Consider the following 20,240-nt stretch of genomic DNA (forward strand, 5'->3'; position numbering starts at 1 on the left):
GGACATGTAGCTAGTGTTAGGGTTGAGCCAAGATGTGGACATGAAGCTAGGGTTAGTGTTGAACCGGGATGTGGACATGAAGCTAGGGTTAGGGTTGAGCCAAGATGTGGACATGAAGCTAGGGTTAGGGTTGAAACGAGATGTGGACATGTAGCTAGTGTTAGGGTTGAGCCAAGATGTGGACATGAAGCTAGGGTTAGGGTTAGGTTAGGAGAGGGATTCCATTTCCCTGTGCTTCTACCGTGAGGTTTCTTGCTCAAGGAAAGTCCAGATGCATTGTTCATCCTAGATGGCTAGATTAGGGTAAGGGATACATTTAGGGTTGAGTTAAGGTTTAAGTTGAATTAACCTGCAAAGAGTGTAGTGACTCTATCATGAGTTGCTCAACCTGTTAACCTTTCACTGTAGTGGGCTAAATCAGGGTCACAGTGATTCTTGGTAGTCTTAAACAAATCTGCTTTGAAACAGAAGTATACACCTCACACACTTGATTATGGACTTTAAAAAAGAAGACCGCTGTACAATCAATGTCAGATATAGAGTTGAAGGGTATTTCATTTTGAGTTTGCATCCCAATATTACACTTTATGTACATCACAGAAGACTGAAATATTACAAAACCATTTGACATAGAAACACTGGATTTGGGGCATTTTTTATTTATTTAAATTAATAATTAAATTATGAAAAATATAAACATTCCACCCATGAGGCCCCTAGGTCATTTGACTGCAGGAAAGGGACACTGATATATTGTGTGGCTGTTGGTTTAATTATTATTAATATGGCTGTTGTGTGTGAGTGGATGTTAGTCCTAGTGAGAGCATAGGGCTGATTAAACCCTGTGTTATTCATTCAGGCATTTTATTGATTCATTCCTCATATTTGTGCAAGAGTGAGATTAAAATCAAGCAGAAAATAAAGCCGAGTTGGGACAAAGATCCCTGTGGGTTTTGAAGCTACCTTACCGTTCTGATTATTCAAACGAGCTCATACTAAAAGCTTCAATGATTATATTTCCTGTCATGGAAAAACACCCAATCAAATAACCATCATTTAAAAAGAGAATGCACAATCTGCTAGCTGCATCGCTGGCAGTACCGTAACTTGTTTTACGGCTGGATTCAATCAGTATCGCTCCATTGGAATTTAAAGGCAATGTTCCCGCGTTTGCGGAGACTGCATTCACGGTAAATGCTGCACAGTGCCTTTACATTTTAATGCGGATCTTCCGCAATACAGACTGATTCCGGCCCGTAGTGTGAGTCACTCGTACAATCCATTGAGGACTGAACCTTTAATTTATCTATATTATGATTAATCCCCTTTTAAAAAGGGCAACTGAGTACATCCTTGTGTTGGAGACAGCCTAGAGTCATGGGAAGAGAATCCATCCCTTTTGAACAGGCTGTGAATGCTAAATTCCACAATGATGAAGTGTACCAAAGCCCTCTTCCTCCCTGTGGTCTATTAGATGTTGACAAATGCTGTTAGTTAGGTAGGTAGGTAGGCAGGTCTAATGACATTTTCAAGGCCATACAATTAAGCCCTGGCCTAAAAATGTTTATCATCCAACAATGACATCCAACAAGGCTTTTCAAGGTCAATCAGAAAGTATTGCAACAATTAATAATCTCATCATCTAATCTCATGTCATTCCACCAATAGGGTGGTCTGTACGGTGGGCTCCTCCCCCATGTCCCCTCTCTCGTTTTCTCTCTTTCCTTCTCTATGCTGTCGCCTCTCTGTAAAAAGGAGGGAGAGGAGCTCTCAGATCAAATGCTAATAGACAGTGATGATGAGTGATCTGTTTCCAATAGGCAACAGTCTGTCACTAGGGGGGCAATTCAGATATAGGAAATGTACGCCTTTCCTACGCCCTTCTCAGTATTTGGTATTCAGACAAGTAACACGATCTGCAGGTGTGGCTACCTTGTGCTCTGAATAATTTGAATTCAACTGCTGAAGACCCTCCCACTTGCTGGCCAACAGATTTTCTCATGGGAGTTCTCATTGAATAGTGATTTCAGTGCATTTATCCAAAGCCCTCCCTTTAAATATGGTGTAGCTTTTAGCTAGAATTGTGTTGACAGACTCACTAGAATATATCGAGAGAACGGGTTCAGAAAATTAGGGATCAATGAAAGAAATCCATCTAAATATATGCATATTCGTCTCTGTTTTAGCACCAATTGGTAGATAAAAAAAGATACTCTTGTATATTATTTAGGTTTAGGAAAGTAATTAAGAATCATAAAAAAAACAAGTCCGGAGAGCCTTTACACACAAAATGAAGAAAACATTGGTTTGATTCATTCAGAAAATTGGCACATTCAGTTCTTCAACCCATGGTAATGTTGAAAGATGAGTGTACATAGAATTATAATAGCAAGAATATACCCTCGTCTATTGCCTGCACTAACCATGAAACTGTGTGGTGACAGCCAAATATTGCGCCATGCATTGGGCTCAAACTCTCACGGATTGGTCTGCGCTCCACTTCATTTTCATAAGCCTACATGTTGTTGTTTTTTATACTGTTAACTTTTACTAATGATCCTCATCAACAATCACACTGGCAGTGACAGCGTTTACAGAGGAAGCAAATGAATGTAGGCTATACCAACTGAAGGGAACTAACAGTAAATTGGCAGTTGAAAATGTTTGGTTATTAGGCCTACTGACGGTTGATACTGATAGTAGATAATATCATATAATGGCGCTGGAGGAGATGGCGGCCGTTTTACAGGCTCCTAACCAACTGTGCTTATTTTGTTCGTTTTTTTTTTGCATTGTTTGTAACTTATTTTGTACATAATGTTCCTGCTACTGTCTCTTATGACCGAAAAGAGCTTCTGGATGTCAGAACAGCGATTACTCACCTCAAACTGGACAAAGATTTTTTTTTTTTATATGCTACAGTTTGTTGCCATATGACTGGTTTCACGTCTCCAGCGATCGATTATAAGGTCAAATAGATCTAAAAACAAGTGTAATTTATATTCACAATTCTCTTCTCCAAACAGATGACTAATTTACCTATCAAGTTGTAAATGACAGGGTATGGAGAATTATGTTATTTCTATTGGAAAAAATTAGGTGGATGCTTTTTTTCTATTGAAACTGGTAGGTTCACTAGACCTCATTCATGGTTTCCTCGTGCGCAAAAGTGGTGGAATTATTATGGAATCCGCCACACCTTCGTTTATTTATTCAATCTCCACCCAAAACGAATAGCGGGTGAATAGCACGCATGCTGTTCTCACGCTTAAGTTCAAGGTCAGAATTAACAAGTGCACAAAAAGAGAAAAAAAACCATTCCATTTACCTGCACTTAACTCGGGTTGGAATCGGGCCCAATGTGTTTAAAGAAGAGCATGATATAGAAGAGGCCTCTGCATCAATGATCCTGTAAGAAGTTATGCCTTTGCATGAACATTTATGCTTTTTATATATGTGTGTTTCAGTTCAAACAGAAAACTCTGTCATTTTTGTACAAGCACACTCGCACAAACAGCATTCTTGCCTCACTAATTACATCCACAATACATTGTTTCCTATTACAATTACTTACACAAACTCTGCCATAATTTAAACAATCCTGACACAGCCATTCACATGCATCCTCTTTCCAATTTATGCAATGTTCTCTTGAACCACTGGAGATTCACTTAACCATGTCAGCTCAGGATTCAATTTAGCATACTTGAGTAGAGGGCCTATTTAAAGTTAATTAGATGTGTAATGCAACAAGGAATAGCAGTATAATGAATCTGCTCATGTAGAAAATGGGTCTAGCCTATTCTGTGGCTGAAAGACTGTTCTTGGAAATCCCCTCCACCACATACACACACACACACCACTCTCCCTTGTGATGCCTTTTCAGAGGAAATGGATTGTGTCTGGGGCAGATATTTCAATACGGCATGGCCGTAAAATAGGATTTGTCGTTATCCAGGGAATAGATGTACACATCATCTGTGACAGCCACAGCACCCTCTGTTAGTGAACATGCAGTACAGGCACATTGAGGGCTTTATATCCTAAGTCAGCTTCAGAACCAGCCTCAGAACCTTCTCAAGTCTAGAGGAAAGGAGCGTATGTCCTTCTCATGGCTCTGGTTTCTGACAAACATCAATGTCAGAGAACATTTCACAGATAATACAATATGTTCATTATGGTCACAACTAAGGTTAAGGGGAGGTCATGGTAAGGTAAATTATAGATCAAATCAAATGTTATTTGTCACATGCGCCGAATACAACAGGTGTAGTGAAATGCTTACATTTCAAGACCTTAACCAACAATGCAGTTAAGAAAAATACCTAAATAAGAAATAAAAGTAACAAATAATTAAGTATAATAACAATAGCGAGGCTATATACAGTACAGGGTACAGAGTCAATGTGCGGGGGCACTGGATGGTCAAGGATGTATTGAAGTCTGTGCCAGCCAACAGATGATGCCTCTGATGATACAGAATAATTCATGAACATGGACGCAGAATTGGTCTCATTGTGGATTTCATATGGCATTGTGCATTTCTGGTTTGAGCAGAATGGACATACACAGAGCCTAGGTTAGACATGTATGACCCCCATTGATACTATGATGAAATGGGCAGGGAGGCCCATGTGATTTGGAGGCCAATCTGAGCTCCCCCCACCTACATTTTTTGGGGGAAAAATGCATTACCTTTTTAAATGTACCATAAACACAACGAGTCATGATGTTTTCATCTGATTGTCAAACAAATCACATCAAAAGAGTAGGTTACCTTCGCACGTTCATCCCAAATAATTCCAGCATCCAAACTGTGCGCCCGCCAACTTTCTGTCAATTTGCAAGCGGCTGAAACTATCTCACCGGAGAAAGCATCCGAGCAAGCGAAACAGCACCCCAGTCTTACTATATGTAAACCCATGCCATACTCTGACATGCCATACTCTTTTTGGCCAGACAGCATCAGATAATGGGTTATACATACATGTCATCTGCCTTGATGACGATGGCAGTATTATCAGCAGCACCTGTCTTTTTACAAAATAAATGTGTATTGTATCCCCCTCGAGCAGGGACTAACGGATATAATATTGTATACGATCACATACTGTATAGCTCTTTATTATGCATGGGAATACTTTGGAACAGATTTCCAAAATTAAAATCACTTGGAGCTGATTTGCTGGTGTTTTTACAGTCTTTTATGTCTAACAATAAAATATTTAAAAAATATATACAGTACCAGTCAAAAGTTTGGACACAGCTACTCATTCAATTGTTTTCTTCTTTATTTTTACTAGTTTCTACATTGTACAATAATAGTGAAAAGATCAAAACTATGAAATAACACATATGGAATCATGTAGTAACCACAAAAGTGTTAAACAAATCTAAATATATTTTAGATTTGTTTTTTAGATTCTTCAAAGTAGCCAACCTTTGCTTTGATGACAGCTTTGCACACTCCTGGCGTTCTCTCAACCAGCTTCACCTGGAATGTTTTTCCAACAGTCTTGAAGGAGTTCCCACATATGCTGAGCTCTTGTTGGCTGCTTTTCCTTCACTCTGCTGTCAAACTCATCCCAAACCATCTCAATTGGGTTGAGGTCAGGTGATTCTGGAGGCCAGGTCATCTGATGCAGCACTCCATCACTCTCCTTCTTGGTGAAATATCCCTTACACCGCCTGGAGGTGTGTTGGGTCATTTTCCTTTTTAAAAACAAATGATAGTCCCACAAAGCGCAAACCAGATGGGATGGTGTATTGCTGTGGTAGCCATGCTGGTTAAGTGTGCCTTGAATTCTAAATAAATCACAGACAGTGTCGCCACCAACGCTCCCCTTCAACATCACACCTCCTCCTTCATGCTTCACGGTGGGAACTACACATGCGGAGATAATCCGTTCACCTACTCTGCGTCTCACAAAGACATGGCGGTTGGAACCAAAAATCTGTCATTTGGACTCATCAGACCAAAGGACAGATTTCCATCCATTGCTCGCGTTTCTTGGCCCAAGCAAGTCTCTTCTTATTATTGGTGTACTTTAGTAGTGGTTTCTTTTCAGCAATTTGACCATGAAGGCCTGATTCACGCAGTCTCCTCTGAACAGTTGCTGTTGAGATGTGTCTGTTACTTGAACTCTGTGAAGCATTTATTTGGGCTGCAATTTCTGAGGATGGTAACTCTAATGAAAGTATCCACTGCAGCAGAGGTAACTCTGGGTCATCCTTTCCTGTGGCGGTCCTCATGAGAGCCAGTTTCATCATGGTGCTTGATGGTTTTTGTGACTGCAATTGTCCGGATTGACTGACCTTCATGTCTTAAAGTAATGATGGACTGTCATTTCTCTTTACTTATTTGAGCTGTTCATGTCATCATATGGACTTGGTCTTTTACCAAATAGGGCTATCTTCTTTATACCCCATACCTTGTCACAACACATCTGATTGGCTCAAATGCATTAAGAAGGAAAGCCATTCCACAAATGAACTTTTAAGGCACACCTGTTAATTGAAATACATTCCAGGTGACTACCTCATGAAGCTGGTTGAGAGAATGCCAAGAGTGTGCAAACTGTCATTAAGGCAATGGGTGGCTACTTGGGAGAATCTCAAATCTAAAATATATTTTGATTTGTTTCACACTTTTTTGGTTACTACATGATACCAGATGTGTTATTTCATCATTTTGATATCTTCACTATTATTCTACAATGTAGAAAATAGTAAAAATAAAGAAAAACACTTGAATGAGTAGATGTCTCCAATCATTTGACTGGTACTGTATATACACTGCATTCCGAAAGTACTCGGACCCCTTGACTTTTTCCACATTCTGTTATGTTACAGCCTTATTCTAAAATTAATTAAATTGTTTTTTTTCCCTCATCAATCTACACACAATAACCCATAATGACAAAGCAAAAACAGGTTTTTAGAAATGTTTGCAAATGTATAACAAATAAAACCTTTGGCAGTAATTACAGCCTCAAGTCTACTTGGGTATGATGCTACAAGCTTGGCACACCTGCATTTGCAGAGTTTCTCCCATTCTTCTCTACAGATTCTCTTAAGCTCTGTCAGGTTGGATGGGGAGTATCCTGAGCACTATGGAGCAGGTTTTCATCAAGGATCTCTCTGTACTTTGCTCCATTCATCTTTCCCTCGATCCTGACTAGTCTCCCTGTCCCTGCCGCTGAAAAACATCCCTACAGCATGATGCTGCCACCACCATGCTTCACCGTGGGATGGTATTGGCCTGGACGGGAAGCTTGGCATTTAGGCCAAAGAGTTCAATGTTGGTTTCATCAGACTAGAGAATCTTGTTTCTCATGGTCTGAGAGTCCTTTAGGAACTTTTTGTCAAACTCCAAGCGTGCTGTCATGTGCCTTTTACTGAGGAGTGACTTTCATCTGGCCACTCTACCATAAAGTCCTAATTGGTGGAGTGCTACAGAGATGGTTGTCCTTCTGGAAGGTTCTCCCATCTTCACAGAGGTACTCTGGAGCTCTGTCAGAGTGACCATCGGGTTCTTGGTCACCTCCCTGACCATTCCCCCCAATTGCTCAGTATGGCCAGGCGGCCAGCTCTAGGAAGCGTATTGGTGGTTCCAAACTTCTTCCATTTAAGATTGATGGAGGCCACTGTGTTCTTGGGGAACATCAATGCTGCAGAATTTTTTTGGTACCCTTCACCAGATCTGTGCCTCGACACAATCCTGTCTCGGAGCTCTATGGACATTTCTCAACCTCATGTCTTGGTTTTTGATTTGACATGCACTGTCAACTGTGGGACCTTAGGTGTGTGCCTTTCCAAATTGTGTCCAATCAATTTAATTTACCACAGGTGCACTCCGATCAAGTTGTAGAAACATCTCAAGGATGATCAATGGAAACAGGATGCACCTGAGCTCAATTTCGAGTCTCATAGCATATGGTCTGAATACTTTGTTTCTTCTGTTTTCACTTTGGCATTATGGGGTATTGTGTGTAGACTGATGAGGCAAAAAACGTCATACGTTTTAGAATAAGGCTGTAACTTAACAAAATGTGGAAAGAGTCAAGAGGCCTGAATACTCTCAGAATGCACTGTATATATTGTAACGACCCTGGGTTTATAACTGCGGAAATCGGCATCTTGCCGCACGAGCATGCTTTTGCGGCACAGTCGATAGCGCTCCGGACCTTTCGAGACCTGCTCCCTGCTGTTTCATTACATTGGTGTCAGAAGGGATCGGACCTTGCATCCACGACAGTGCGTGTGCTTGGCCGGTGAGCACGTTCCTGTAAGACGTAGAGTCGCGAGGACGCGCTCTTTGAAAGAAGGGAGTAGTGTAACGACCCTGGGTTTATAAGTGCGGAAATCGACTCTGCCGCACGAGCATGTTTTTGCAGCACAATCGATAACACACCGGACCTCGGGCTCGAAGGTCGAGGGATCGAGACCTGCTCCCTGCCCGTTTCATTACAATATATATCTTTTTTTGTTTGTTTGTTTTTTGCTCAGAAGACTTGGGGTGTCAAATAAAATCACCCGCGGGCCAAATTCAGCCCATGGGCCACCAGCAGGGTTCTTCCCTAGAGTCTAATGGCCTTGAGGCTGGGTTTCTACTAAGCTAGCCTCGTCGAGAACCAGGCTTCCCTAATACAGGAAAGCCTGGATACGTTCATGGCAGAAAAATAGCTAAACAAGGGTGTAGACCCAGTGTAATTCAGTGACTCCCTGCTACACGCCAAACCAATCAAATGCCTTGCTTGTCCGGCGCTCCAATAGTGCTCACTAGATTAGTGTCGTAGGTGCAGCAGTGCGTGGCGATTCATTTGACAGTCTATGGTGAGGATGACCGGAAAATCACTGATTAAAATCCCATCAAAATGTGTTAATGTAGTATGTCGAATGTGTGTATAGAGCACACGTCTGACGAAACACAGTTCAGTTTTTCCTTCAGGTTTTCTTCCATTTTCTGCAATGTTGCAAACTAGCATACGGTCCAACTCTCTGCAAAATGTGTCCTTTCTAGTCTTACAACAATGACGAACATATCACGAAGAACCAACGGGCGTGTGGGGAAGGGTTTTTTAAATGTTACATCCAATCATAATCTTGCTGCTGGGAGCCTGTGTACCATTCAAACCTCCAAGGGAGTCGTGAGAGCGTTGTGATTTTGGATGTATGGCAATGTGAGACTCCTACTAAAGTAACATATGGAATTGCTTTAAGATGGTCATGCCAAGGATAACTTAGAATTTCAGGACCCCTATAGGTACAGTGCCTTGCAAAAGTATTTGGCCCCCTTGAACTTTGCGACCTTTTGCCACATTTCAGGCTTCAAACATAAAGATATAAAACTGTATTTTTTTGTGAAGAATCAACAACAAGTGGGACACAATCATGAAGTGGAACGACATTTATTGGATATTTCAAACTTTTTTAACAAATCAAAAACTGAAAAATTGGGCGTGCAAAATTATTCAGCCCCCTTAAGTTAATACTTTGTAGCGCCACCTTTTGCTGCGATTACAGCTGTAAGTCGCTTGGGGTATGTCTCTATCAGTTTTGCACATCGAGAGACTGAAATTTTTTCCCATTCCTCCTTGCAAAACAGCTCGAGCTCAGTGAGGTTGGATGGAGAGCATTTGTGAACAGCAGTTTTCAGTTCTTTCCACAGATTCTCCATTGGATTCAGGTCTGGACTTTGACTTGGCCATTCTAACACCTGGATATGTTTATTTTTGAACCATTCCATTGTAGATTTTGCTTTATGTTTTGGATCATTGTCTTGTTGGAAGACAAATCTCCGTCCCAGTCTCAGGTCTTTTGCAGACTCCATCAGGTTTTCTTCCAGAATGGTCCTGTATTTGGCTCCATCCATCTTCCCATCAATTTTAACCATCTTCCCTGTCCCTGCTGAAGAAAAGCAGGCCCAAACCATGATGCTGCCACCACCATGTTTGACAGTGGGGATGGTGTGTTCAGGGTGATGAGCTGTGTTGCTTTTACGCCAAACATAACATTTTGCATTGTTGCCAAAAAGTTCAATTTTGGTTTCATCTGACCAGAGCACCTTCTTCCACATGTTTGGTGTGTCTCCCAGGTGGCTTGTGGCAAACTTTAAACAACACTTTTTATGGATATCTTTAAGAAATGGCTTTCTTCTTGCCACTCTTCCATAAAGGCCAGATTTGTGCAATATACGACTGATTGTTGTCCTATGGACAGAGTCTCCCACCTCAGCTGTAGATCTCTGCAGTTCATCCAGAGTGATCATGGGCCTCTTGGCTGCATCTCTGATCAGTCTTCTCCTTGTATGAGCTGAAAGTTTAGAGGGACGGCCAGGTCTTGGTAGATTTGCAGTGGTCTGATACTCCTTCCATTTCAATATTATCGCTTGCACAGTGCTCCTTGGGATGTTTAAAGCTTGGGAAATCTTTTTGTATCCAAATCCGGCTTTAAACTTCTTCACAACAGTATCTCGGACCTGCCTGGTGTGTTCCTTGTTCTTCATGATGCTCTCTGCGCTTTTGACGGACCTCTGAGACTATCACAGTGCAGGTGCATTTATACGGAGACTTGATTACACACAGGTGGATTGTATTTATCATCATTAGTCATTTAGGTCAACATTGGATCATTCAGAGATCCTCACTGAACTTCTGGAGAGAGTTTGCTGCACTGAAAGTAAAGGGGCTGAATAATTTTGCACGCCCAATTTTTCAGTTTTTGATTTGTTAAAAAAGTTTGAAATATCCAATAAATGTCATTCCACTTCATGATTGTGTCCCACTTGTTGTTGATTCTTCACAAAAAAATACAGTTTTATATCTTTATGTTTGAAGCCTGAAATGTGGCAAAAGGTCGCAAAGTTCAAGGGGGCCGAATACTTTCGCAAGGCACTGTATATATAAAACAAATATTGGATGAGACATTGAATTTGGCCTTGCTTCTATTAGCCCATAGAAACGCATTCAGTAACAGATTCATACATGGAAAAACAGATAGTCAAACATGTAGTCAAAGGGAAGTATGTTTTGAAGTGTCTGTCCTATATCTGAGAGATATAAGAACGCTCAGGGAAAAAAATGTGCAATCGTTTTTATCCTGGAATTACCTGTACACCTTTGACGTGGTAATGCCCTTTCGCATCCATTCATTTTTCGGCCCAGTTCCAGGTTGACACTTGTGGGTGTCGGAGAGAAAAATGGAGAACACCATCGCTTTCGTGAGAAGACGGATTTTCGCGATATCTCCTGGTTTGACAACAGTGGAGGCTGCTGAGGGGTGAATGGATCATAATAATGGCTGGGAAGGAGCAAATGGAATGGCATCAAACACCTGGAAACCATGTGTTTGATGTATTTGATACCATTCCACTGATTCTGCTCTAGTCATTACCACGAGCCCGTTCTCCCCAATTAAAGTGCCACCAACCTCCTGTGTCTGACAATCACCGCTGTAGCTCTACCACCTTCCACCGCAGATGCGGAAGGCCGACGTAGGCGGATTGAGACGCAGCCCATGCAAAAATATCTCTATCTTAAACAAAAAATATTTTGAGGGGGATTTTTTTATTATGTCTCGAGTGGAGCATGGGGGAACCTCAAGAAGAGGCGAGAAATTATTTTATTTTATTCCCAGCTCACGAGGCCCCTTAATGATGTGTAGCCTGAGGCAATTGACTCGTCTGCCTAATGGTAAGCCGTACACGTTGGTAGAAGGCAACAAATGAAATTGTATTTTTACTTTAGATCAGAGAGACTTGATTAAATCGAATAAGGGCATATACGGTATAGCTCAGTTAGTCTAGTCTAGTCAGGGTCATAGTGAACATCCCAGATAGCACCCTATTCCATATAGTGCACTACTTTTGACCAGAGCCCTCAAAAGTAGTGCAGTATATACGGAATAGGGTGCCATTTGGGATGCACAGTCATCAGAGCGGTTGATTCATGTAGCCCACATCCCATTTCAGTCCCCAGCGGTGTCAGATTAAGTGTCCTCATTAACACAGCTAGCGACTGTCCGTGACAATGTGAAGGCTAAGCCACATAGGATTTATTACACCTCCCGCTGAATTTATGATACACTCCCATCTCATCTATGATATTAACCAGCGAGAAAGAGTGGCGAGAGGTAGACAGACAGAAAGAGGGAGAGAGAGGGATAGGGGGAAGAGAGAGAGGAAAGAAGGGGTGGGGAGAAAGAGACCGAGAGTGAGAGGGGAAAGAGAGAGCAAGAGATGCAGAGAGAGCGAGAGAGAATGGCTTTGCCATTCAGTGCCACCTCGTGGACTTGCTAGAGCAGTTCAGTGTCTTACTCAGAAAGCACCAAGTCAAGGTCAGATTTATATCTCACTGTAAATGTCAACTATACCAGTTTCATTTGTAAAATAGGTCATAAAAACCTCTTGAGTATAGTAACCTTGGATTGTGCAAAACAAAGGCCTTGAGGTCTTATGAACCAATTTATGTGGTAAAGAGTGTTTCAAGGGTATGGAAAACTAGATGGAAGTCTGTATTTGGAGGTAACCAAAACACATGGTTTGAGTCATGTAGGTGGAGTAGACTATTAAGGTAACGCCCAAACAATATATTTAACGCATTGGACTGGTAATTCAAAGGAGATGTGCAGGCTGAGGCTTGAACAGAAGTAAAATGACATTCAACATATCAAGGATCTACTGGATCCTGTCAGACCTTCTTATCAGTCTGACAGGATTCAGTGGAAGAATTTAGACATGGCTTAAAACCTGAATCATAAATAGATATGGAGAGAGACTGTCATACTGACCTTGTTGGTTGGCCTGTGTGAGATAATAATTCTTGAGCTAGGTGAACATCCTTTGACAGACAGACATAGCGAGAGAGAAAGAGACAGAGAGAGGGATACAGAGATAGCAAGAGAGAGAGAGAGGAATACAGAGATAGCAAGGGAGCAGTGCCTCTGGTGACTCATTCTGATTCCACGTCAGCCATTTCAATTTCAAACTCCAACTGTGCGCAATTCCACAAAGCCCTGTGTTCTCTGATGTCCTCCAACTCTATCTCTACTGTCTGGGCTCAATCCCCTGGGATACGTCCCAAATGCCACATTACTCCCTACACAGTGCACTACTTTTGACCAGGGCCCATAGTGCTCTGGTTAGAAGTAGTACACTATGTAAGGAATAGGGTATAATTTGGGATGCAGCTAAGTGCAGAGCTAAGTTCTACTTGCGGTCTTTTAAGGGATGAACAGTACCTATTGGTTAGGAGGTTTAGGTTGTCGGGCTGCCCTATACACCATAAGCCCCAAAGTTCAAGGCTGAGAGCCCTGGCGGATTGGTGCCAGGAAAATAACCTCTCCTTCAAAGTCAACAAAGGAGCTGATGGTGAACTACAGGAGACAGCAGAGAGAGCACGTCCCCACATCGACAGGGCCTCAGTGGAAAGCGCCAAAAGCTTCAACTTCCGCGACGTGCACATCACTGACGACCTGAAATTGTTATATATATAGAGTGTGTTCAGACCCCTTGACCTTTTCCACATTTTGTTCATTACAACCTTATTCTAAAATTGATTAAAAATCAATTTACACACAATATCCCATAATGACAAAGCAAAAACAGGTTTTTAGAAATGTTTGCAAATGTATTACAAATAAAAAACTGAAATAGCACATTTATAGAAGTATTCAGACCCTTTACTCAGTACTTTGTTGAAGCACCTTTGGGCAGTGATTACAGCCTCGAGTCATCTTGGGTATGACGCTACAAGCTTGGCACACCTATATTTGGGGAGTTTCTCCCATTCTTCTCTGCAAATCATCTCAAGCCCTGACAGGTTGGATGGGGAGTGTCGCTGCACAGCTATTTTCAGATCTCTCCAGAGATGTTCGATGGGGTTCAAGTCCGGGCTCTGGCTGTGTTGTCTTTGCTTGTACTTAGGGTCATTGTCCTATTCGAAGGTGAACCGTTCATCTTTCCCTCGATTCTGACTAGTCTCCCAGTATATCCCGCTGAAAAACATCCCCACATCATGATGCTACCACCACCATGCTTCACCGTAGGGATGGAATTGGCCAGGTGATGAGCGGTGCCTGGTTTCCTCCAGACATGACGCTTGGCATTCAAGCCAAAATTTTTAATCTTGGTTTCATCAGACCAGAGAATATTGTTTCTCATGGTCTGAGAGTCCTTTAGGTGCCTTTTGGCAAACTCCAAGTGGGCTGTCATGTGCCTTTCAATGAGGAGTGGCTTCCGTCTGGAAGGTTCTCCCATCTCCACAGAGGAACTCTGGAGCTCTGTCAGAGTGACCATTGGGTTCTTGGCCAGCTCTAGGAAGAGTCTTGGTGGTTCCAGACTTCTTCCGTTTAAGAATGATGGAGGCCAATGCGTTCTTGGGGACCTTCAATGCTGCAGAAATATTTTGAAACCCTTCCCCAGATCTGTGCCTCGACACAATCCTGTCTCGGAGCTCTACGGACAATGCCTTGGTTTATGCTCTGTCAACTGTGGGACCATATATAGACAGATGTTTGCCTTTCCAAATGATGTTCAATCAATTGAATTTACCACAGGTGGACTCCAATCAAGATGTAGAAACACCGCAAAGATCAATGGAAACAGGATACACCTTTTTAATCCATTTTAGAATACGGTTGGAACATAACAAAATGTGGAAAGAGTCAAGGGCCCTGAAAACTTTCTGAATGCACTGTACAGTATATATATTCTATAGTTATATAATTTCAATCCATCTAGGTTGTAATGACTGTAATGTATTGCCCCGGTCAAGGACAAACACATCTCTGTAGAGTGGAGCTAAGATGGTCCATATGTACCGTTTCATTTCACTGAATGATTTACAACAAAAATGTTGTGTCAATGCTATTCCACTCCATTACTCAATGAAGGAATAAAATAAAATACCTGCTGAGATTTGCCTAAGATTAGTCATACAGCAATTACCAATGAAAACGTGGCATACTCATTTCCCACAATGAACCCAACGTGGCATCCTATTTTGGGGCACAGAAATTCACAGGCAATAAAAACCATGTTTGTTTAAGAGCCCTTAAGAGAACATAAAAGCCATCTTGCACACAGTATAAGTAAATAAATACATGCGTGCACTACTGGTTGAGCAGAAATGTTCCTAACTATGGACACGGTGTGTTAGTTACTACTGTCACAGACTGCTGCATTAAACAGAACAAGACAGATCTCAATAGTGACAGTATGACAGTTTATTTATCAGGTTGGGTAAAGGCAGAGCTAACAGTAGTTTGATATTTCTGTTAAGCAACACAAAGATGTACGAATACGTTTCCAAATGATACAAATACAGACTCCACAATCTAGCTTTGAAAACATTATTGAAGACAGAGAGTACTGAACATGGGATCTTAAATGATTGTAGACAGTGAGGTGTCAGATTTTTTGATGTTAACATTCTTTTGTTTGATCATCAAAAAGAGGACTATAATATAATTTAATGTACAGACAGACAAGAGAAATACCGTTCCAGCCCTTTGAATATCATAATTAGCAGCAGGTGGTTGATAAAAGAACAACAAATTATAATTGCATAATAAAAAGGTAAGAGCTAATTATGCAAGAATACAAAACTGTACAATAAAATCAAAGTAGCAAAATCAGTAAACTATGTAGCATTACTGTAGGCTATTCAGCAATAAAAACCATTGACTGAGAAACCATTCAATTCCCCAAAAACAGTTAATGCCATATGTAGTAGGCCTTAAATCTAATCTAGACAAACAATTAGACTAGTACATGTGAGACAATGATTTGTTAATAAATTAAAAAATCTTAAATACACTCCAGTTATATTAACAAATAACAAAAGTGCAGAGTAAAAATAAGCGTTAGAATTCAGTGCAACATTGCACAAAAACTAAAGGCTATAACAGAAGGCTAAATCAGTTCACTAATACAGGACTATTAAAGGCCCAAATATATATTTTCCAAAAGATGATTTATATATTTTATTCATATTTTTTTTACTATTATGATTTTTCAGGGAGTGCTGCAGCACCCTCACTCCCCACGGCTATGAGGGCACCTATTGGTAGATGGGTAAAAATAAAAAAGCAGATGTTGAATATCCCTTTGAGCATAGTGAAGTTATTAATTACACTTTGGATGGTGTATCAATAAACCCAGTCGCTACAAAGATAAAGGCGTCCTTCTTAACTCAGTTGCCGGAGAGGAAAGAAACCGCTCAGGGATTTCACCATGAGGCCAATGGTGACTTTTAAACAGTGAAATAGTTTAATGGCTGTGATAGGAGAAAACTTAGCATGGATCAACAACATTGTAGTTACTCCACAATACTAACCTAATTAACAGAGTGAAAAGGAAGCCTGTACCGAATAAAAATATTACAAAACATGCATCCTGTTTGTAACAAGGCACTAAAGTAATACTGCAAAAAAAATTGCAAAGCAATTAACCTTTTGTCCTGAATACAAAGTGTTATTGGATTTGCCTCGAACATAACACATTATTGAGTACCACTCTCCATATTTTCAGACATAGTGGTGGCTGCATCATGTTATGGGTATGCTTGTAATCATTAAGGACTGGGGATTTTTTCAGGATAAAAAAATACATGGGAGTAGAGGTAAGTACAGGCAAAATCCTAGAGGAATGCCTGGTTCAGTCTGTTTTCCACCAGACACTGGGAGATGAATTCACAGTTCAGCAGGACAATAATCTCAAACACAAGGCCAAATCTACACTGGAGTTGCTTACCAAGATAACAGTGAATTTTCCGGAGTGGCCGAGTTACAGTTTGGACTTAAATCTACTTGAAAAACTATGACAAGACCTGAAAATGGTTGTCTAGCAAGGATCAACAACCAATTTGAACAGAGCTTGAATAAATAAAAAAATTAATGGGCAAATGCTGTACAATCCAGGTGTGGAAAGCTCTTAGAGATTTACCCAGAAAGACTCACAGCTGTAATAGCAGCCAAAGGTGCTTCTACAAAGTATTGACTCAGGGGTGTGAATACTTTTGTCATTGAGATATTTATGAATTTTTTAAAAATTACATTTGCAAACATTTCTAAAAACATGTTTTCACATTGTCATTATGGCGTATTGTGTGTAGATTGGTGAGAAACACATATATTTAATCAATTCTGAATTCAGGCTGTAACGCAACAAAATGTGGAATAAGTCAAGGAGTATGAACACTTTCTGAAGGCACTAAATGTACACTAGTCTCTCTTGCTCACTCTCAGCTGAGCTAGGCTCTCCTGGGTCGGCAAGCCTGAGCTTGTTGATATAAAACAGAACAGAGGGTAACCTACAACTTGATACCAGACGACTGCAACCTTAGACAACTCAAAATAGGAGCTATCAGGTCAAAAAAATGTACCTTTTTTAAACGTGAATAGGAATGAAACCTGATCTTTCATCACTATAAACAGTCGGCCTACCATGCACTCTACAGCCGCGTACCTTGTGACACAGAAATCTCCTCTACTGACCCTGATTACAGACGTAAAGGACCAGAGGCCTTTTTGTTGGCCTCCAATCGTCCACTTGAACACAAAGAGGAAGTAAATTCCCATCTCAAAGTCTTTCAGGTGGACTGAATGGCATCAACCGCAGGAAAGCTGGATCAATAACAGTTTAAAATCAAAGTGCTTTAAAGCAACGTAAATATAAAAGGGAGAATAAACGAATAACAGTCTGACAGTAATAAGATAGAATTGTTCCCAAGCGTTGTGAAATCAATGACATTGTTTCTACCATGTGGTGAAATAACTTGACGTTTAAACACTTCCCACTAGGCAAAAAAAGGTTGAGTCAACCGGGTTCCCAAGTCAGTTCAACCAACAACAAAAAAGTCAATATGAAGGCATCAAATCAACGAGGAAAACTGATTGGCTTTGAAAAAAAGTAATCAATGTAAGTTAATCATATCTTTTTAAATCACCCAACTTTTAACCTAAATCCAATGACATTGTGTCATTTTTTGTTGATTTCACACTGAATTCAAATTAGTTCAACTCAACCAAATGGAAATCAAAACTAGACGTTAAAATGACATCTTTGCCCAGTGGGTTACAGACAGCTTTACATGTACGTTAAGGATTCAAGCAGACGAACAATAAGACCTACTTGGCTACTTCGGAATGATAAGAGAGTTATCACAGACATTTTTTTGCCTAACCAGGGGTGACAATCTGGCCAGTTACTCAATAGATCATGTAATACCATATTCTGTTAGTTCAGTATATTCATATAATGCCTAGAGGAAAACCCTTAAGTATGTGTAACACCAGACTTGGCCTATGCCACAAAAAAAACATAAACACTTGTAACATCAAACTATACCCCATTGTGTCAGTCATTCTGCACTGTAGTAGTTGATTTGCTCTTTGTCGAGTGAATTTAGGGGCTATTCCTCAGCCAAACAGATTTGACATGGGTCTGGATTTAAATGAGCTTTTCCTGGACCCGTTAAGCTCCTCTGTCTCACAGTGTGCTGTGAACGAAGTGCTGTGAACTATCTGCGAAGATCTGAAGCGGATCTTCTGGAGTTTGGGCCTCATCTTGCTAAAGGACGATTTCCTCAGCAAGGGTTTCTGTCTGGCCTGGTCTACTCCATCACCTGTGTCCTCCTCGCTGTGATTGTGCAGTTTGAGGGGCATCAGATTAGACTGGAGAACTTTAGACAACCTCCAACGCCCCCCATCCCCATAGTCTGTGTTCTCTGAGTCCGAGTCGCCGCCAACACCCGCCCCGATGATGTCAAGGATATCAACGGCCACACTGTTTGTAAGATACTGACACGCCCTTTTCCCATTATAATCTCTGGCCTCTAAGTCTGCGTCATAGGCACCTACCAGTAACTTCACCACCTCAACTTGGTTGTGCATTGCTGCTAGGTGTAGGGGCGTGTAGCCGGCACTTGATCGGGCATTGATGTTGATGGGCACTGTGTGTTGTTTGGCAAAGTTCACGAGAAGCGCTAGCAGCTCTTGTTTGCCCTGCTTTGCGGCCCAGTGCAGGCAGGTGAACCCAGTCACAAAATCCTTCTTCATGACAAGGTTCGGTTCAGAGGAAAGGAGAGGGTGGAGACTCTCCCATTGGCCGTCGGATGCACACATCATCCACTCGTGTTCCAACGGGTCCAGAGTGACTGAAGCACCGTCTTCGTCTGTAGTAGAGGAAACCACAGAGGAGGAGTCCGAGTTCCTCAACACCATGCTGCGTCGCACCTGGAGGGAGCTGTTCATCATGAGCTCAATAAAGTTATTACGGCTACTTTTAGGTGTGTAGCTGTCACTCCCAGATATGCTCTGTTGAAAATCATAATACTGGCTTTCGTCTGCCCCGTCCTCTGTTGAAGGGTGACGGGACAGCAGGCTGTCCTGTGCATTAGTTGGAAATGGACGTATGGGTAAGGGGAACATAGAGCCATCCGCGGATGTAGGTAAAGGTGACGCCTCAATCACTGCAATTTGCGGTATGTCATGCGGTTGCAATGTAATGCGGTTGCAATGAATGTCCCCCTTGGTCAACTTCTGCTCTGCATTACCACCAATGCCTAACGCATTTCCCATATTGTCTGATAAACTATTATTTTGAACTACAGACCTTGTTGACGCAGCTCTTTCTACAATTTTACCTTCCAAAATAATTCCAGAAATGTCAGGCGGTCTCGCTCTCGTGGCATTGTCAGTTCCGTAACCTGAGCCAAGTGAAATGTCTTGTGCCTCTTCGTTTGCAGTGATTTCCCAAGAGTGCACATGCCCAGCAGATGATACTGACAGATGCAGTTGTGGTGCACAATCTTCTATCAAGTTCTTATATGATTTTGATATAGCAGCACCGCTGTCCTCTTGTTCCAATAAGGTGCCTGTCCCGTTACCATTGCACTCGCTGTCTTTTTCCACTGTACACTTCAATGAAACTCGATACTTCTTTTTTAAACATACACATTTCACTCCATTCTCCAACTTTACAAATGCGACGTTGTCCACGTATCCCTTGAATTTCTCCCGAACAATTGCTTTCTGGTCAGGGTCTTCTGGGAAAACAGCTTTGAAATAGTCAATGAATATCTGGTTTTTCACTCTCCCTCCTCGCTCGGTTAGAAATTGAACAACCGCTTCTTGGGTGCACTCGGTCGCCATTACTGATAAAAAAATTAATTAATTAAAAGGCTACGGTAAACCACTTACAGATTTAAAAAAAAAAATAAAAAAAAAGACCTTCCTTT

At 41.3% G+C, this 20,240-nt stretch overlaps 1 protein-coding gene across 1 annotated transcript; it reads right to left on the reverse strand.

Annotated features, from left to right (window-relative positions):
• Window positions 1-16,954: 16,954 nt before the first annotated feature.
• LOC139414163 (ankyrin repeat domain-containing protein SOWAHC-like) lies at window positions 16,955-20,154 on the reverse strand. Its single transcript, XM_071162047.1, has one exon. The coding sequence runs from the start codon at window positions 20,152-20,154 to the stop codon at window positions 18,421-18,423; it is 1,734 nt and encodes a 577-aa protein (XP_071018148.1). The 3' UTR covers window positions 16,955-18,420.
• Window positions 20,155-20,240: the final 86 nt, after the last annotated feature.

Source organism: Oncorhynchus clarkii, chromosome 7 (genome assembly GCF_045791955.1).
Source record: "Oncorhynchus clarkii lewisi isolate Uvic-CL-2024 chromosome 7, UVic_Ocla_1.0, whole genome shotgun sequence".
In the NCBI taxonomy this organism is placed as follows: Eukaryota; Metazoa; Chordata; class Actinopteri; order Salmoniformes; family Salmonidae; genus Oncorhynchus; species Oncorhynchus clarkii.